The 20,456-nt window shown below is 39.3% G+C and overlaps 1 protein-coding gene across 2 annotated transcripts in view; it reads right to left on the reverse strand.

The window, feature by feature from the left end:
- Positions 1–20,456, reverse strand: part of SLC9A9 (solute carrier family 9 member A9) — a 540,019-nt gene that overhangs the window by 195,964 nt on the left and 323,599 nt on the right. For both annotated transcript variants that reach the window (XM_028505205.2, XM_036017879.1), the window contains 2 exons: positions 14,468–14,581; positions 12,460–12,571 (listed from right to left, as the gene is read on the reverse strand). In XM_028505205.2, the coding sequence (XP_028361006.1) occupies positions 12,460–12,571; positions 14,468–14,581 (226 nt within the window). The remainder of the gene's footprint in view (positions 1–12,459; positions 12,572–14,467; positions 14,582–20,456) is intronic.

The raw sequence follows: 20,456 nt of genomic DNA on the forward strand, positions 1-20,456 counted from the left end.
TTAAATGAGGGCAGGCTGAAAGACAAGGGGGTCTGCCACGAGGTCTGGTATGTAAGGGGAGAGCCACATGGTTTGGAGTAAGAGTGTGCCACGAGGTCTGGCGTAAGAAAGAGGAGGCGCACTGGGAAGCCTGCCTGGAGAAGACGGCAGCTGATTCTTACCAGTAAGTGATGCATGTTATTATTGGGTCAAAAGCAGCTGTTTCTGCCCCAGTTTCTCTTTCTCATTCCACCATAACAATGAGTCCCTATAGCAGTGGTTCTCACACTTTCACTACATCAGAATCACCAGGAGGACTTGTTAAACCTCTGATTGCTAGAATCCACCTCCCAGTGTCTGACTGAGTGGGTTTGGGTGAGGCCTGAAAATTCGCATTTCTAGCAAGTTCCCAGGTGGTGCTGATACTCTTGGGGCAGGATAGCAAAAAGCTAGAAAACTTATTTGGCAAGGTGGAATAGGGAAACTGAGACAGAGAGCTGAACAAACTGCTAAGGAATTTATACACATTCCAGATCATGCTGGGGCAGACATGCCTTGGTCCTGGTCCCTCCTGGGTGACATTCTTTGAAGGTGAAACTGACCAGAGAATGATCTATAGGTTCATTTTGGTGCATCAACATACAAAGTACCTGCCTGGAAAGCTGATGAATATTCTGTTGAGATCCTTCCCCCAGACCTCCCCTAAAATTTCTGCTTTTAGAAAAACAGATAAAATCCCTTGTGACAAAGGTCTCAAGGCATACTGTCTCTCTAGGGCATGCCCACAACGTCTTTCTTCAGGTGTGTATCTTTCTTTCTCCTAAGCTCTAAGGGTCCCTGTGAGACTTGCAACCAGGGGAGCAGCGGGGGGCAGTAGCTTGTCCTGGGCTAAGCTGTCCCCAAGGGCCCTTATTTTGCCCCAGTAACTTGTGTCTTGAGTCCATGTAGCCCAGCTGACTTACTTTTGCCTCTGTGACTTTCTTTCTAAAAAGCCGGGGCAACTCCCTGAGCAGCATGCTAGAATCTTCTCTTCAAGTATAGCTTCTCTTTGCATGCTAACTAAACTTTCCCTTGTGCTAGAGTTCTTGGCTCTGAATTCTTTCTTTGCCAAAGTCAAGAACTGAGAGCTGACATTTCTAGTAAGACTTTTGGTCCAGGGATAGCACTCTTAGAATCCTTGGGTTAGGGAATTATGATGCTACAAAATGGAAGGAGCCTGATGATATCTGAAGCACTATCTGGGGATTTGGCATTTTTCCTCTCACTCCCACATTGATATCATCCCTGGCCTTTGAGCATTTACTACCATGGCTCAACCACTGACTACTGGGAGTTTGCGTGTTCCAGCAGTTTAGCCTAGCCTGAGACTCTCTACATTTCTCTCCTTACATGTCCCTGTAGAATTACAGGGTATTTTTTAAAAGATAGAAAATGGAGTTGGAACACATGGAGTTGTCAAGGGTTACATAGTAAATGGTATGACTAGTTATTAAACTTGGGTTTTATCCCTGCTATTGAATATGTAACTCATAACAGAGATAGAAGAGTCATGGTTATCTTAAGGATTTGAGTTTTTAGGAAAGATGCAAAAAAGAAAATTTTCTTCTCCTTTTAAGGAGAAGATCAAGCTGAGGAAACATTTTGAAATAGATGTTTTGTTTTTAAAATCCTCATCCAAAGATATGTTTTTATTGATTTTAGAGAGAGTAGAAGGGAAGAGAGAGCAAGAGCGAGAGAGACAGAAACATTAATGTGAGAAATATTGATTTGTACATGCCTTGACTGGGGATAAAACCCACATCCTAGATACGTGCCCTGACTGAGAATAAAACCTGCAACCTTTCTGTGTATGGGATAATGCTGCAACCAACTGAGACACCCAGGTAGGGCTGACACAGATGTTTTGCCTTTTGCTCCCCAGCCACAACTCTCTCCCCTTCTGTCTCTCCCTTTTGTTTTCACCCCCTCTCTCCCTTTCCCCCATATCACTGATATTACGTTGCCCCTCAACCTACCCCCAGCCCAGGCCCTTAATCTAAAATGGTAGGTGTTTCACTCTCTAGTCAAAACTCCCATTTCCTCACACAACCAAGATGAACTTCCTGCCAGGAAGAAAATAATTAAAAACAATTGGAAAGCAGAAATCTGGTGAAGGATAGCACAGGATCCTTGGACATGTGTTAAAACACTTGTTAACATGCATGCTTTTATGTTTATTTGTAGACATTAAAACAGGTCCAGGAAAGTCTGGTGACATTTTTTAGGCACTGAGGAAGTGGGTGGTGAATGGGACCAAGGATCCTAGAAAGGGAAGGGAAGGCTGTCATTCACAGACAGGACACCTATCCTAGTATCTCCTTCTGTACTCATGCAGAACCAGCGCCTCTAGAAGTTCTTGGTGCTTTGGGAAGACGCTTCCAGGGAGGGTCATTGTGAGTTTGGGTGGTGGAATCTGTCTGTGAAGGACTTGTTTGCACAAATTAACAGCACTTGAACCTCCCCAATATATCAGAGTTAATGCCAAAAATTTCTAAGTTACTTAGTGATACTGTGGAAATTTAGTACAAGGCATTTTTAAATGTAAAACTGCTTTTTGCTCATTTGTGCTTATCACTTACTTGAGTCAATCTTACTGACTTATTTTTGAACTCTAGCCACAGGGCAGGGTTAGAGGGGTTTGTACCTGGCATAAACAGACTAATTTCTTTCAACTTGGTTTGCAGGTGTAGATAGTTTTCTACAGTTATGTCTGCATAATGCCAAAACAAGCAATTAGTAAGCAAATACAGGCAGAAAATGAAAAAAATCATTCAGTCCATTTGTTTGCCTCAATGAGCAGACAAGTTAATTTGGTTCAAAACATCAATCAGATAATTGTGATGCTGTGAACATCCTGAAAAACCAAAATGTACACAGGAAGTTCCTGAATTAAATGATAAAATCATTTATTTTCCTGTATCCTTAGAGGACCTTATCTTTGAAACATAGGGAGAGGTGACAGGCTTTTGAATTCAAGGATTGGTGAGCACTCATTGGTTCTAGTCTCTTACCATGTGGGATGGCAAGGTGTACAAGATCTTGCCACTTCCTTACACTCAATAAATGTCTAAGTAGATAGTGACATTTTGCACATGCCAATTTGTTCCAGAGCAGGCTACAATATATCCTCCTCAAAAAAACTGGTATTTTGAGTTACCACATTTTGATTCATGTGTTAGTGTCATGATTAAGTCACTGCTGGAACTACAGGTAGACTATCAACAACTGTCCTTTAAGGGAAGGAAGGGAGAGCCATGGGTCTCATCTTCCACAGGTACATCACTAGCACATCAGCAGTGATTTGACAATTTAATAGTCAAACCTTCTTTGGAATGAAAACCTCAGTCTATGATAGGACGTTTCCCCAAGAGCGTTTGTGAGTTTGTATGAATCATGTCTCTGTGAAGCACTAATGACTATCTCATTTGTGATGGTTAAAGAAAGTGATGGAAACTCATATTTGTTCAGTGTTTCTTAGGAGGCAGGCCCTGTGCCAGGCATTTTGTATATATGAGGTCCAGCTGGAAAAAGTCTAGCCACTGTTAATAAAATGAGAACAGTTTGTGTGACATCGATGTAACGTGGCAGCCAAGGAGAGTGAACTAGAATACACATGCATGAACAATGAAGACTTCACTGTACTAGTCAGTGGGGGTGGTAGACACTGTTGAGTGAGCATGTGTACTGTGTGGCTGTCACATTCAAAATGACTGAGTGAGAAGAGCAACAAAACTGTATCAAACTTTGTGTTAAGTTTGAACATTCCTCTGTGGAAGCTATTCAGATGATTCAAAAGGCTATAGCTCTGGGCAACTGGTGACTGGCAGCTTCATCACAACAATGTGCCTGCTCATGCATCACATCTTGTGTAGAGCTTTTTGGTGAAATATCAAATCACCCAGGTGATTTAGCCACTTATAGCTCAGATTTGGCACCTTGCATCTTCCGGCTTTTCCCAAAACTAAAATCACCTTTGAAAGGGAAGAGATTTAAGGCTGTCAATGAGATTCAGAAAAATACCATGGGGCAGCCGATGGTGATTGAGAGAACTGTGTGAGGTCCCAAGGTGCCTACTTTGAAGGGGACTGAAGTGTCATTGTCCTATGTACAATGTTTTTTGTACCTTCTTCAAAAACATCTCTATTTTTCATATTCCATGGCTGGATATCTTTTGGACAGAACTGGTATTTTCTAATCTGGTTTCCAATGCTGACCATCTAAGGTAAGTATTATTATCCTTGCTTTTTAACTCCCTGTGGCTGGGCCTGCTTCAAAGCCTGAGCCCACTGCACTGACCAAAACAGTAGTTTCTACTTAGAAAATATTGTGTCTGCCAAATAGAAGAATTTAATTTGCTGCTTAAAAATGCAAGTGCTAATAATTTTCATTGTAAATTTATTTTGGAGCTAAGTGAAGAATGATAATGTTTTGACCTAATAATAGGACAAAGCAACTCTATGGGGCTGGCCACAGTTCTCTGCTAGTTCTTGGATGTTCTGAATTTATCACAATCACATAAACTTAGTATTTGAAACTGTAAGGGCTGAATGCGATATGCAATTCCTATGGGCCAACTATGCTTGTCTACTTTGTCACAGCAATGCTGCCTTTGGTGATTCATCAGTCAAGATGACTTTTTCTAGGACTGCTTGACACACCATTTAAAACGTTTTCATGGCTCATTTCCAGCATTGGCTGGGTAGCACTGTTCCATGTGAAGACCTCAGAACACCTCCATTTGGCCAGTTTGCTCATTAATGCCTGCCCTAAGCCACAGTGGGTGCCACGTGAGAGTGACGGGGGCTTGGTGGAAGTTCATCTGTAATGACAAAAAAATTCTGGGCATGTGCCAATTAACTGGTTAGTGGCCTTGTACTACTTGGGAAGAGATAGTGGCCTAATTAATTACATGGGCTATGTCCAGAACAGGAAGGGCATATAGCACACAAGGGCAGGAGACACTAGACTCTGGGGGAGGGGCTGCAGAGGAGAATCCAGTGCGGAATACAGGATGGGGTAGTCCTCCAGGCTGCCTCTCTCTGCAAGCATGAGCAAGAGAAGACAAAAGCGAAGAAAGAGTTCAGTTGCTTAGATGGCCCAGAATCTCAGATCACTCTTGTATATACATATAAAAATACCTTTTTCTTAAGCTGAAGTTAGATCTAGCCTGATTCAAATCACCTGGCTCATGTAAAAGTTCCTGTGTTTTAAGTAAGATCTCAGGTTTTTAACTGGAAAACAAACACATTGTCTCAATACAAAGCAAGCAAAGATTTAAAAATATATTCTGGGATCTTAACACAATGCTTGAAAATGTGTTAACAATGCTTACTATTATCAACACTCAGGGAAGGGGTTTTTAGCCAGAAGTGAGCACGGAGAACATATGATTTCTTTCATTTTAAAAACAAAAGGTTTTATTTGTTGATAATCTGTTCTTAAAATTATTATTGCTTCAGTGACATTTTAGTGAAATGTGCAATTTTAGTTGGGTAGACAATGTTGTAGTTTGTTCATTCATTTGCCTATTCACCAACCAGGTGTTTGTGGAAAGCTACTTGTTCTTGACCATTCTTGCTCTATTAGCCCTGGGAACTCTCAGGTCCAGAATTGGCAGCAGCTCTCAGATGAGGCTTGCCTGGTTCCACAGCTCAGCAATAAATAATTTTAAGGACAAAAGTCAACAAACAAAATCTTTTGTGTTTTGAAAATTATAGTGTGCTGGCTGTTGAGGTGAAGAGTGAACCAAATGAATAAGCAATGGCCTCACAAAGGTCCCAGTCTAGAGGGGTATATAGGCAGACAAACCAAAAATCATGGTAGAATGTAGTAGGTGCTAGGAGGGGAGAAGTATTGGGTCTATAGAAACAGATGAGAGGGAACCGGTCCAGACTTGAGGACTTACCAAGACTTTCTATAGGAAGTGATGTTTAAGCTGAATCTAAAGAATGAAAGGAATTAGCTAAATGAAAGAGTGAAGATGGGTGGTACGGAAAGGGTTATGGGCAGAGGGAGAACCTAAGTGAATAGGAGGAAAGAACTCAGCATGCTTAAGGAACTGGAAGAAATTTTAAAAACTGGCTAAACATTTCTATGTTTATCAGATGGCAAATGTAAGAATAAGAGGCAAAGACTGGCATCCAGGAGTGAGGCATAAGAAATGAATTGAAGAGAGAAGCTCAGAACAGAAGCCACAAACTGTGATTATGTTCTGGGATGTGTTTCTCAAACTTTCACATGCACGTGAATTAGCTCGGGAGCTCATTAAAAGGCAGGTTTGGATTCAGTATTTCTAAGAAGCTCCCTAGGGATGCCAAAGATGCTGGACCACACTTTAGGGTATCAAGAGAACACATGAAAGTGTCCCTTTTAAGTGGTGGCTGGTAATTGCTGTGAGACAGTCTTGCTGGCTTACTAAAGTTCCATTAGCTCGAGGAGTCAGACATAGACTCTGAGACTGCCTAGGCACTGTGGAAACAATAGCATTGACTCTTCAGCTCCATGAATTCTGTGCATCCTTTCCTCTTCATTGAATTGATAATGAGCTGGGTATAGCCACTATGGGTCACAGTCTCCACTTGGCTATGACCGTGGCTAACCAAAAAGACACTGAGAAAGTCTCTATGCACTGACAGTTGTCTTAAGCTGTCCTTCTGTAGTACACTGGTGTCCCCCAATTGAATAATAATGGTGGTCTTTCACCACTGAGGGGGAAAATGATTGATAATGAAAAATTTTTCTTAATTTACAGTTTCTCTTCCATATCTTTTGCCTAATCTGTTGGTGCTGGCAGCTCTTTGTCAATGTGCACTGGGGGATGAGCAAATGGCCAACAGACAATGTGAGCAGCAAAGTCTTGGGACCTGGTGCTGTGTGAGCTCATAGATGAGGTTTTATATTACTCTTGACCATTGCAGTCACATTTCCCTTATTAAAACCCTTCCTACTTTATATGATAGGACACATTAGGGTTTTAATGTCTCTTCAAAGTGCAATAGAAATGGACCCATTGGAAGAGCATGTTCTCTGACACACTTCCAGGACCCTCCCACCTGCCTGAATGCTTCTGTGCCTCCCTTGTGCCCAGGTCAGCACAGCAGCTCTGGGCAGAGGTTCTGTAGCCCCATAGGCCACAGTGTCCAAGTCACAGAGGTTTCAGGAAGGCTGCCAGGGCTCAATTGGGCTTGACATTTCCCTTCCTTTCAGCAACTCCTGGTTCTTATTTAGCTTTAAATTAAATTAAAATTGTAGCACATGGATTTGAATTAAAACAAGAGGCTTAATCTTTGTACTAGGCACCACATCAATAGGAAAGCTAATATGTGTGAAGCTCATCCTCCTTTAATTTAAACCACATAGCTCTGCCTCTTTGGTTTCAAAGGAGCTGAGAGCTGGGGCAAGGCAGTACACTCCTGGCGTTAGCTAGGGCTGTGCCTAGGAGCAATGGAAACAGTTTCAAGGAGAGCTCAGCATCCTCTTAATTCTTTCGTGTTGGTGTCACATGACACAGCAGAGCAGTTTCAAACTCCTGGCCTTGATTCTAAAGAAACTCTTAAAAATGTTTCAGGGTAATATTCCCCAGTTGACTTTGACTGCAACCTAGCTACCAAAAACAGAATTTGCATTAACAGCTTCTCAAGACAGAAAAGACAGAGACAACTACTCCTGACCTTGACACTGTTGCTCATTTTCAGTTTCCAAGCTTTGTGTGGGTGCAGATTACAACATGAATTAGGTAGGGTCTTGGCTAAGTGAGAAATTCAATCTGGGCCCTGACAGTTGCTCCACTCAGTTTAATTTACTCTAGAGGAAAAAGGTAGAGGCGGGGGTAGAGGCTGATAGTGGTTAGCAGTGGGAACATCATGAACCATGTGAGCTTTACTCAAAAACATTGCTGCCCCAGAGCCATCCACAGAGCTCCAGGCCCTTGTTTCAGTGCTACTGAAGGCCCCACTCACTGCCAGGAGGTGAGTAACAAGCGGTTGGATTCCTTTGTAACTTTCATCTTCAGGCTTATCCAGATTTGGAGACTGGTCTGATTCAGATTTTGTGGGGCCTAAGAAACTTACACATTTGGGGAGCATTATTAAAGAAAAACAATACAAAAAATATCTTTTACAAAAACTCTCTATACCACAGTACACACTGCTAGGGCCCCGAGGTCCTCCCAGGGTCCTGGAAGAAGCCTGCTTAAACAAGGGAGGCTGAAACTTAAGCTTTGTTAACTTTACAAATGAATCTTCTGCTGGGAAAGAATGGCCAGCTCTTCCGCCCAGTGCCAAAGGATGCACATTTGATGAGGGCAAAGACAATGGAAAAGGGATTATCAAATGGTAGGACTAATTAACTAAGACAGAAAGTTCCGGGTCTTCTCTGATTGGCCTTTGAACCACCTGTGGTGCACCATCCTAGGAATGGAGCATGGAGCTAAGTTCTCTCTGTTAGGCACAAGCCTATTGAGGCAAAGGCCCACGTCTTTGTCTTTGTTCACCAAATGCCTACCCAAGACGTGGTGTCAATGAAGGTCTGCCGAACAAATAGCTGGATGACTGTGAATGAATAAGTGTGTAAATAAATTCACACTGTCATTTCAGATGGAGCGTCATTGTTTAACTTTTCCAAAGGACTGTGAAAGTGTTTGGGGCTATGTACAGGAAGGTTCCATCTAAATTTATTAGTGAAGCATGGACATCTAGATTCCACCACAGGACTTCTAAAGTCACCCTTCTAATTGGATAATCAAGACCACTCCAAGCATAATTAAGAATATTAGACTATATCATAAAACACACATTCTTTAAGAGTCGGGCTTTTTCTTTTAGTTTCAGCAGGGGTTGTTCTCACACACCCAAAACACAATAGACGGTGTGTTATTTGATCTGCTTCTTTACCTCCTCCTCTAGTTTGGTTACCTTAAGTTGACCTTTTACATTCTTTATATCCTGGCAAACACATTTAAAACTCTAGGTCTTAAATAAGGTATAGCATATCAGAGTTCATGGCAAAAATCAAAGCTGTGTCTGGAGCATTCTCCTTTGAGGAAATACATTGCCCTGCATGTGCTGAACTCTCACTTATACTTCCTACATTCTGGTGGGGGTCAGCGGGTGCAGTGTAAAACCAGAATCAATGTCTAGAGGGGATGTTGCCCATGTGTTTGGCTTGTTTTGAATTAGATGGGGGTTAGGTTTGCATGAGGAATATGTTAGGCATGCTGGGGTTGGCCTGGGTTAGGAAGGACATGGTTTTGATTTAACTTTTGTTCTCATGACCTTGAGGGTAAATCTAAAGTGGTGTTGAGTAGATGAGAGGCTCTTAATTCAAAGCCAAGAAACTTTGGTTCAAGTCTCAATTTCATGTCTAATTGGTCTTGAGATTGTCAGCAAGATATCCAATATTCTCTCCTGCCTCCTTAATCTGCAAAAAAGACCAATTGCCTCTACTATTTTGCCTTGGCTATGAGTCTCAAACATTGCTCACCTTTCTGAGAAAGGTCTCAGAAAGGTGTAGAGTGACTTGTGAGGTGAGCATCTGATTCCATTACATAAACCATATAACATCTTCTCATTTTAAAGCTAAAAAGGGCAACAGTTTTTAGTAGAAAATTCAATGTTCTTTCCATAATATAAGGAAATATCATCAATATTATTAACTTGTAATAGAAACAGCACTAGAAATATGAAGTAACCCAATCTCTTTGTTGTTCAGAAGCATTTCAAAGTGAAAGGTAGGTGTATAAAACAACAAACGAGTCAAATGTATAAACGCAGCTCATTTTGGGCTGAGAGGACACTGGCCCTTGAGGTTAAACTGCTAAACCACTAACAATAAGTGACTCAGTGAATGGCAGAAGACACAGATGTTCAATGTGGAAGACAAAGGGTGTCATTCTTTGGACATTATAGACATATGCATATAGGTGTCTTGAAATACTGGCATGATTTTTTTTTAAGACAGAAGTAGCTGGTTGGCATTCCAATAAATTAAACCAAGAATGTCTATCCCACTAATGGGATGGCTATCCTTTTCTTTCCAGAGGGTGGAGATGCTTCAGAACAGGGCCAGATAGTAAATATTTTAGGTTTTGTGGGCCATGTGGTTTCTGGTGCAACGACTCAACACTCACTTTGTAGTGTAAAAACAATTACAAACACTTGTTTTAAAAAACGGGTCCAGCTCTGTTTCAACTTTACTTACAAAATCAGCATAGACTAGATTTGGTTCAAAGGCCATAGTTTGCTGACTCCTGCTTTAGAATATCATAAAGATACCACCAAATTCTGGGCTTCCTCACATCCCCTGGTTCTACACACTGTATTGCTGGCCTCAGTTTTTAGTGCAGTGCCCCACTTCTGTGATAAAACAAACATAGGTGCCAAACCCTAGAGAAACTATCAAGCCAGGTAGTCATTTGGGCCGACATTTCAGGTCCCAATATAGCTATCTAAAAACCCTACTTTCATCAAAATATTCTTTGTAAAGTATTGTTTAAAATACTATATCCAACTTTTAAAAATAAGCCAGTATTCTCCAGAACACAGCTACTTACTGATGCTTTGATGGGAAAGAAGGAAAAATACTGTATTTTGCCATGTATAATGTACACTTATTGCCCAAATTTTTGAGGGAAAAATAAGGATGCATATTATACATGGAAGAGCATTATATGCAACAAAATAGGGTACTTTCCAATTCCTAGAAATGCTTTTCAAAAAATGCAACCCAGTGCTGACTTCCTATTTATAAGTGACCATATTTGCCTTTTGATTTCCTGTAATATAAGTCATTGTTCATTGTTCATTATAAGTCAAAGTTCATTGTTGCTCTAAGTGAAATGTCACCTCTCAGTCCAGCTTATCTTCTTTATGATTCCCTCTTGTACTCTAGCATGTCTGTAAATGTAGGTAAGCACTGTCAGGTGCCTACAGAAGGTAATTTAAAGAAAACCCCTCACCTAAAGATATGCTTATTGATTTTAGAAAGAGAGGAAGAGGGAGAGAGAAGGATAGAAGGAGAGAGAGAGAGAAAGGGTTGGAGACAGAGAGAGCGGGGAGAGGAGGAAGGAGGAAGAGAGAGAGAGAAACATCAACAAGAGAAACATCAATCTGTTGCCTCGTGTACACACCCCAACCGGGGATTGAACCAGCAACCTTTCAGTGCATGGGGCAATGCTCCAACTGACTGAGCAACCCAGCCAAGGCAGTCATTTTTAACTCTGGATCTCCATTTGCCTGTACGTTATTAAATAACTCATTTTCAACCTGGGAGCTGCTACCCTTTACTGTGTGGAACAGGTTAGAATAAAACTAAAAGTGAAACAAGCCTTTTATTCCTAGTACTACTTCTAAAAATGTAGGTTTTTTGAAACACTTTGTTGTGTTTAAAGTGGTGTCCCACAGACCTGAGCTCAGGGATGCTTTTGTCCTTGGTTAAGTTACTTAACCTCTTTGAGGTCCTGAACTTCAGTTCCTCCATCTAAAAAATGGGTTAATATCTACTTTATAGGATTTATCTATAGTGAGTAGCAAAAAGCAAATATTCAATCAATGATAGTTTCAGAAACTTTGTCCACATCCTCCTGGATACCTGAAATTTTATTTGCTCTATTCTGAGAGAAGTTATTGTTTGTTTTACTCTCGCATGTTTTCCAATGAACTGCCTGTGAGTGTAACGTGGGTGCATATGCACCTAGAAGGCATGTAAGGGGAAAGGTCTCCAAACAGGAAAGACTAATGGTAGGAAAACTGATTGAATAAAAAGAAACCACAATCTCCAGAGTAGTTCAGGGTCAGTGAATACATTTGGTATATTTTCTTTTGGAAAAGGGAGCCTCCAGGTATGGTTGGAGCAAGCAGCGCATAAGCTTCTTGAGAGCAGAATTTGTCAGTTTATCCACCAGTGCCTGGAACAGCTCTTGCCACTGGGTGAGTGTGCAATTAATACCTGTTTTCTCAACTAATAACTGAGCATAGTTAGATATGTTTTGCTTTTGTATGAACCATGAGAAGTTCCTGGAGCTTGGCATAGGGAAGGGACAGGGATTCTAGGAAGAAGGAGCCTTAACATTGAACAAGGATGGCATCATTTACAGACAAACTACTTACCTTCAAGTAAACACTTTACAAAATGATCATGCAAATTCTGCAATATAAAAATTGGTCTGAAATAGGTCAGGAAAAAGTCTGATACCTATTCTTGGCCAATTGCTGGCAGATGCTGTATCTTGAAGCTGTCTCAACAAGATTTCCTTTCCTTTCCTTTTTTTTTTTCTAGAGAGAAAAATCCCACTGTTGCTCAGAACTTATTGAGTATCAGCATGGTACTGGGTACAATGAGGCAGATAGGAGTTATGCTTCCCCAGAAGGTCTGTATGCCTCCTCATAGTTTTCCACATAATGAAGGAGAGAACAGTAGCAATGATGTCAAATATAGCTCACATACCTGAAAACATCATCATGTGCTGGAAGTTCCAGGGGACCTTGTGCTTTCGGCCCAGATTCAGGAGGAAGGAGAGGGGATATATGTTGCAGGCTCTGGCAACAAAAATTGCTAGCTGTGGATAAGCACAGCGACACATTGAGGAAAACATGCACTGAATGTGTGAGCCCTGGGCCTTTACATTTTATGTTCTTCGCTTTCTCTATATTATGAACCAGAAAACAGGGATAAACATGCATACATGCATGTGCAACTTGCTTCCAAAATTCATCTTTCAATGCAAATTCCTTTCCATAAATAATAGAGAACCCTGCTTTTCTTTGAATATATATTTGGCTTACAATTGTTAACCCAATACCATTTCAATCACTGCACATTTTCTCATCACATTTCCTTTGCTGATAACTAACTTAATGTCCAATTCTGCTGCAAAATGGGAGGCAGAGAGCATGCAGAGGCTGTGGCATTATCTTCTCAAGCACTGCTTTAGAAAGGATAAATGCACTTTGGCTCCTGATTACCATCTCACATCAGTTTATACTCCCTGTGTCTAGCAAGCTTCATTTATTTTATTTTACTTTTTTTTGGTGAATTTAATTTTGGAGGAATTGCCTATCTAAGTGTATAATACAACTAATGCTTTAAGAGGCATTTTACTAAATATGAACTTTAAAGGTTACAATTTATGAAAATATTGGTGGTAGTCATTGCTCTCCTTTTATAGTCTTGGATTCCTTCCCTGGTAGTCTACCTCAGTGATTTTCAACCAATGTGCTGCCAGAAATTTTAAAACATGCAATACCTGACTGCTAAGTGAGGGACGCTGACCTCTTTTCCCTTAGATTGTCAAATAAAAAAAAATGACAACAGCCAACACAACGATAGTTGTCTGGTATGCAGAATTCAAAATGATACCTATATTTTTGTCAGATCAGCACAAAATGTTCATATAGGCTTTTTGGTGTGCTGCAGAATTTTAGTAATTAATTAATGTGTGCTGTGAAATGAAAAATGTTGAATATCACTAACCTACCTACTTTAGTTTGCCCTAAGATCAGGTAGAGTTATTTCAGAAGAAGAGCTTCCTCCTAAAATCCAAGTTTCAGATGAAATTTGAGGGTTGGGTGGAGTGCTCAGTGAAGAGAAAACAGGAGGTCAGTGCAGGGAGGTGCTTGGTTAGAACAGGGCTTTGACAAAGGGGTCAACTCTCCTGGCTGTAAGGGCATCTGCCTGCAATCTGAGGAGGCATTTGTCCATTTCCAAGTGGCAAGGAGGACAGCAGCTGCTGACCGTCCTTGGGAACATCCCTAGGGCCTCGATATCCTTTTGTTCAGATATCCATTCCCAGTGGGAATGCCTATACCCCAGGTTTAGAGCTACAAAAGTCATCTGCATTCAAAGTGAGGTCTAGATGTTTTGTTATTTTGTTCTTAGGAAAAGATTATCTTATTAAAATAAACTTGTATGCGTACAATAATTGAGATATTGAAAACACATCCATCATGCCAATTTCATTTGGTCTTTACTCTGTATACTCTATTTTCAAAGTCCTTATTGGAAAGAAGATTTTACCACCTTGTAATAAAAACATTTCTAACGCTTCATAATCCTGGCTGTCTTCTGATCATGCTAATGCAGATTACTATATTTCTCTATAAAGAATGGGTTGACATTTTTATGTAAATGATTCATCATTTTAAACATGTTTTGAATATTTTAAAAAGCCACTCTCCTTTAATTCTCTCCTTTTATTTCCCTCAGTATTTTCCAAAGTTCTTGCACTGAACCATAAGCATTTATTAAGGTTCCGAATTTCTTAGGATGCTTTTCTCCCCTAACTAGAAATTACTTATCTGCCTTAAATTCTGCCCCTAACTAGAAATTACTTATCTGCTTTAAATTTCACCCTGTAGTAAACCTAAGGGATTACTTTAATAATTTAACAGAATAATCAATAAAAGTAAGTAGTTTGTTCTCTCTCATCACCCCATGTTCATATTTCAAAGGATACGAAGGCTCCAAGTATAAAAAGAGCATTAAAGATGTGATTCTGGAATGTGAACAGCGCTAGGCCCATATAACAGAAGATGACGTTCTCAGCCAAGAAGTTCATAAATTCAAACAACTGAAAACAAAACAGAAACCAAAATCATTAATTACGATTCAGGTTTGAATCCACTTAACAACCTGTAACATGTCTGGTGACTGAATGGTTCTCTGTCTAGGAAGGAATTCCTTTGGCCTTGTACTTAGCTTTTGCAGGCTAGCTGATTCTCCTGTGGCTCTCTACCCAGTGACAGATGCCACAGCCATGTGTGAACTTCCCATTCTTCTTTCCAACTGCAAGGCTGCCAGAGACACCCCTGCAAGGCTGCCAGGGACACCCCTGGGTTATCTTAATCAGCATGGATCCTCCATGGAACAATTCCTACTGGGATGACAGGATATTCTGTTGTAGAAACTGAAACTACAAGATTGCTTAAGGTGCACTGTAGTCAACAATAACGATGTTTAGATCCTTCTGCATGTCACCTAGTAGGCACACTTGAGTTTCTAGAATCTGGAAAAAAACCCTTCAGCTAAATACTCTCCTTGGGCAGGCAAGAAGGGCAAACTTGGAAACTTGGAATAAGAATGAATGCCAACTGTAGTTTAACATTAGAATGATCAGTAAGTATATTTTAAACTTCAGACAATGAGGCTTGTTAAGTTGACTGATGTAGTGATATCCATTAAATGCCTACAATTTCTAGCTGGTTAAAAAAAAGGTGATTAATCCCAGGGATCAGTTTAAACAGCAAGAACACAATAGATATGTCAAATTCAGTCAGAGGCATGGGGTAATAACATCTATGCTGACAAATGCTCCTTAGAATTATTTTTAGATCATTAACTAAACAATTTAAGTTCAACATGAAAAATGTTCCCCCACTTTCAGATTAGAAGCAAAAAGGAAATGTGTCCAGGAGCTACAACATAGGTAGATTTGGAAAAGATTTTAGTGTATATTCCAGACTTTTCATCTGAAAGTTCCTAAAACTGCATTCTCAGACCTAAACGTCTCTGGAAACATTTCTCTTGGCCTTCTAAGAACTCATTTTATTTTCATGTAATGTGTTTAAGTGCTACACATAAAGCCCAATACTTGTTTACTGACAGTTGACAGAAAGAAAAACAGAACTTGTCAGAAACATTATCTAAAACCAATATTAGAAAGAGTGGATTAAAGTAGACACAGCTCCTTTGGCGCAAGGTAGGATTTCTGCAAAGGCAGCAATCGTCAGTTATCCTGAGCGCTGATTTCATATTCTAGGAAAGCTCATCTTAACAAACTCTGTCACCCAAATAACCGCAGAAAACTTGAGAACATGGCGGGGAGGATATAGAGAATGGGGAATACTTTTCTATGTCATGGAAGCTTTACTTTTCCCAAAGTAATTTGGCTGTATTAATCTGCTCAGCCTGCCATAACAAAAATAATGTAACAGGATGGCTTAAAACACAAAAATTTATTTGTCACAGCTCTGGAGTTTGGGAAATCTAAGATCAAAGTGCAGGCAGATCTGGTTCTAGTGAGAACCCTCTTTCTGGTTTGCAAAGAGTAGCCTGCTTGCTGTGTCCATACATGGTGGAGAGAGAGCTCACCTCTCTCATGTCTCTTCCTACAAGGGCATTAGTTCCATCAATGGGAGCTCCATTCTCTTGGCCTAATCACCTCCCAAAAGTCCCACCTCCAAATACCATCACTTTGGGGGTTAGGACTTCAACTTCTGGATTGGTGGGTGGGTTACAAACTTTCAGGTCATAACAGCTATCCAGTTTTTCACATTTGTAAATACATGTCAAGGTTAAATTCATAGGGCCTCTTCCCCTGTGTATTTTACTCTAAATGGGGCATTATTTCCAACTATGAGCCATTCAACATCTTCTTGGTGACCATTCTCTGATTTCCCTTTGAGGTTAATCTTCTTCCCCACTCTCAGCCCCCAGATTGATGCCTCCATAGCTCAGACGTGGAATATATGATTTGGGACTAAACAACTCAAACCAAAGCATTTCTCCAGCCAGCATGCTTGATTCAGAATGGCTGTGATGCACTGTGATGCACTTTGTGTGCACAAAGAAATGCAGTGAGGCCTTTGCAGGGAGTGTTGGGACAAAGACTCCCACCTTTTCACTGTATGACAAGTCAGTCAAATGCAGGCCAAGGAAGCTGCTGTTAGTCATCTTGATCCCCAGAAACAACCATCTGAGAGAGAAGCCCTATCCTGACGATACCATTTAATACTCCATGTTCAACCTCTCCCAAAGCAAAATCTACCCTTGGAGTTTTGAATTAAAGAGACCAAGGAATCACTTTTTGATTTAAATTGTGGTTTCCATCACTTAAAATGCTACAAACCCCTTTATAGTTGCACACCAGTTTAACAAAACAAAACACCTCTCTAACTCAACAGAGATAATAAACAAAAGGGTATGTAGTCAACTTTTTGACTATTTTTCAGTCAGTAGCAAAATCTGTTATCCCTACCTGGTACCACCACTTAATTTTAATCTATTTCTCACCTTAAAAATGGAAATAAGTATATGAGAAAAATCAGGGTTTTTTTTCCTGTTGGTTTTTTAGATGTGATGAGAATTTGTCCTATACATTTTACATGGCAACTCATGATATTAAACATTTGTTTCAGATATTTTCTTCCTTTGGATAACTCAGGATTTTAATTCTATTTAGCCACTTAATTAATTAACATCTAAACTGACCAAAATTGCAAGCAACTGTTTACATACACATTGTATAAAACTTTGATTTTCCATTTAGGCCCACTTCTGGACCAGCTCTTTGTTTCAATGATCTAGTTCTGTACCAATACCACACTATTTTTAATGAATGTAGATCCGTAATACATGGTAACATTTCATAGATATAGATTGTTTGCATACTCCACCTTCTTCAGAATTTTCCTGGTTATTTTTGCATGTCTAAAAAGTGTTTTTACTGATGCTTAATTACTCAGAAAAGAGTTTCACTCATGTGTTTATAGTTTAGGGTTTAAAGAGAGAATATTACTAGCACCCAGGAGTTACTCTTGTTCCTTGTCCTACCTATACCTCCACACCCATTGCAATTATGTCTTATTAGCCCTTCGTTATCACAAGTTAGCTTTCCTTGTTTATCAGTTTTTTAATGAATGGAATCAGACAGTGTGTACCATTTCATATTTGTCATCTTTTGCTCAGCACTGTTTGTGAGATTATTCATGTTGTATGTAGAAGTAGCTTATTTTTTCATTATATGAATATATCATAATTTATTTATTCATTCTACAAATGGTAGTCATTTGGGTTGTTTCCAGTTTGGGGCTGTGATGAATTTTGCTGCCGTGAATACATGTTTGCATTTCCATGGAACTGCTGGAACATGGTGCCCAACAGTTTTCTAAAGTGATAGCACTGATTTGCACTCTCATCAGCAGTTTTGGTTGATTCACATTTTTGCCTACACTGGTTTTGAGGGCTGTTCTTCAAATACACACTACTGCCTCTTGACATTGCCATTTGAATTTAGGAATAGGTTTGTCCATTTGCACAAAAATCAACCACTTACATTTTAATTGAAATTACATTAAATGTGTAGATGAATTTGGATAGAATGCACATCTTTACAGTTACTAAAACTTTGAATCCATGAATCTCATATGTTCTTATAACTATTTTTATTTTCTTTAATTTCTGTCCATAATTTCCATGTACACATTGTGCATATCTTCTGTGAGGTTTATTCTTAGATATTTGATGGTTTTTGTTGCTATTGTAAACGGCATTCTTTTCAAAGTTTCTTTTCTAGTCTTTTGTTGATGGATACACATATACAATTAATTTCTTATTGAGCTTGTATTCAGGGCCTCACTAAATTCACTTAATAATTCTTATAATTCATAATCATGTTGTTTACAAATAAAGATAGGTTTGCTTTTTCTTTTCCAGTCATTATTCATCTTGCATTTTTCACTTGTTGGATGGTATAAAGCAGGATAGAAATTGATGGGTCTTCTTTATCTTACTCCCAGTCCCAAAGGGAAACTTTCAATATTTCTCCACTAAATTCACAGACACCCTTTAACAGATTAATGACATTTCCTTCTATTACTTTTTAAAAATGGATTTAATCTTCTAATATTGTGTTTAGGACTTTTGTGTCTGTATGGAAAAAGACTGGCTTATAATTCTCCTTTCTTATTTAGTCTTTATCAGGTTGTATTGTAAAGTTACTGACATTTCACAAAGCAGATTCCTGTTCTTTTCCTTAAATGTTTAGAAGACTTCTGGGCTTGGAGTTCTCTTTATGGAAAATTAACTACAGCTGCAATTATTCTACTAGATATAGCATTAGTCAGATCTTCTATTTATTTCTGTATTAGTCTTAGAAAGTTATGTTTGTCATTCATCTAAATTTTCATATTTACTGCATACAGTTGTTCATAAGATCTTTAATATCTTTGTATCTGTATTTATATCTCCTCCCTCCACCCCATTATTGGCAGTTTGTGTGTTTTCTTTGTGATCAATCTTATTTGGGAGTTGTCAATTTTGTGAGTGTTTTCAAGAAGCAATTTTGGCTTTGTTGATTTTTCTATGTTGTACTTTTTTTCTCTGTATTTCATTAATTTCTCTATTATCTTCATTATTTTCTGTTATCCACATACTTTAGTTTAATTTGTTTTTATCTAGTATTTTGGTTCTTCAAGTCTTAAATGCTGTGGTTGCTTTGTCAATTCATTTGAACACCTGCTTTTCTGTATTTTATGCAACTTTTCTGGTTGTTCTCTAAGAGATAATTGTTCTGATGTCAGCTATCCCTCATAGCTAACTCTTGCCTATTCATTGTTCTGGGTGAATAATCATTTTTGTCAATTTCCCACCCAGATTTTTATGATATTTTATTTTGTAACACACAGAATATGTATATCAATTTACAGAGAAAAGACCTTTTTATAATATTATTTGGGGGAAGGATACATTGTTTAGAAAGATTACAGAAAAACTTGGCTAATTTGGGGAAAATAATAACCAAAACTAAAGATGAATTCTATCTCACTCCTTATACCCAAATAAGTTCCAGAAAAATAAAGAGTGGAGATTGAAAAACAAAACCTAAAATGAAAAGAGAACCAACTATATGGGAAAACATATTTGCCAATGATACCTCAGACAAGAGTTTGGTCTCCAAAATACACAAAGAACTCACACGACTCCACTCCAGGAAGACAAAAACCCCAATTAAAAAATGGGCAACAGTCTTGAACAGACACTTCTCCAAGGAGGACATACAGAGGGTCAAGACACATATATAAAGATGCTCAGCATCACTAGCCATCAGAGAGATGCAAATTAAAACCACAATGAGATACCACTTCACACTGGTTAGAATGGCCATCATAAACAAATCAATAAACAAGTTGGAGAGGGTGTGGAGAAAAGGGAACCCTTTCCTCCCAGTACACTGTTGGTGGGAATGAAGACTGGTGCAGCCACTGTGGAAAACAATATGAAATTTCCTCAGAAAACTAAAAATGGAAATGCCTTTTGAACCAGCAATTCCACTGCTGGGATTATATCCTAAGAGCCCTGAGAAACTAATCCAAAAGAACCTATGTGTTCCAATGTTCATGGCAGCACAATTTACAATAGCTAAGTGCTGGAAGCAACCTAAGTGCCCATCAGTAAATGAGTGGATCAAAAAAACTATGGTACATTTACAGAATAGAATATTACACAGCAGAAAGAAGGATCTTCTACCCTTTTGAACAGCATGGATGGAACTGGAGAGCACTATGCTAAGTGAAATAAGCCAGGCAGTGAGGGGCAAATACCATATGATCTCACCTTTAACTGAAACCTAATCAACAAAAGAAAAAAGCAAACAAAATATAACCAGAGCCATTGAAATCAAGAACAATCTGACAGTAACCAGAGGGGAGGTGGGAGGGGATAATAGG

The sequence above is a fragment of the Phyllostomus discolor genome, chromosome 2 (genome assembly GCF_004126475.2).
Source record: "Phyllostomus discolor isolate MPI-MPIP mPhyDis1 chromosome 2, mPhyDis1.pri.v3, whole genome shotgun sequence".
Lineage (NCBI taxonomy): Eukaryota > Metazoa > Chordata > Mammalia > Chiroptera > Phyllostomidae > Phyllostomus > Phyllostomus discolor.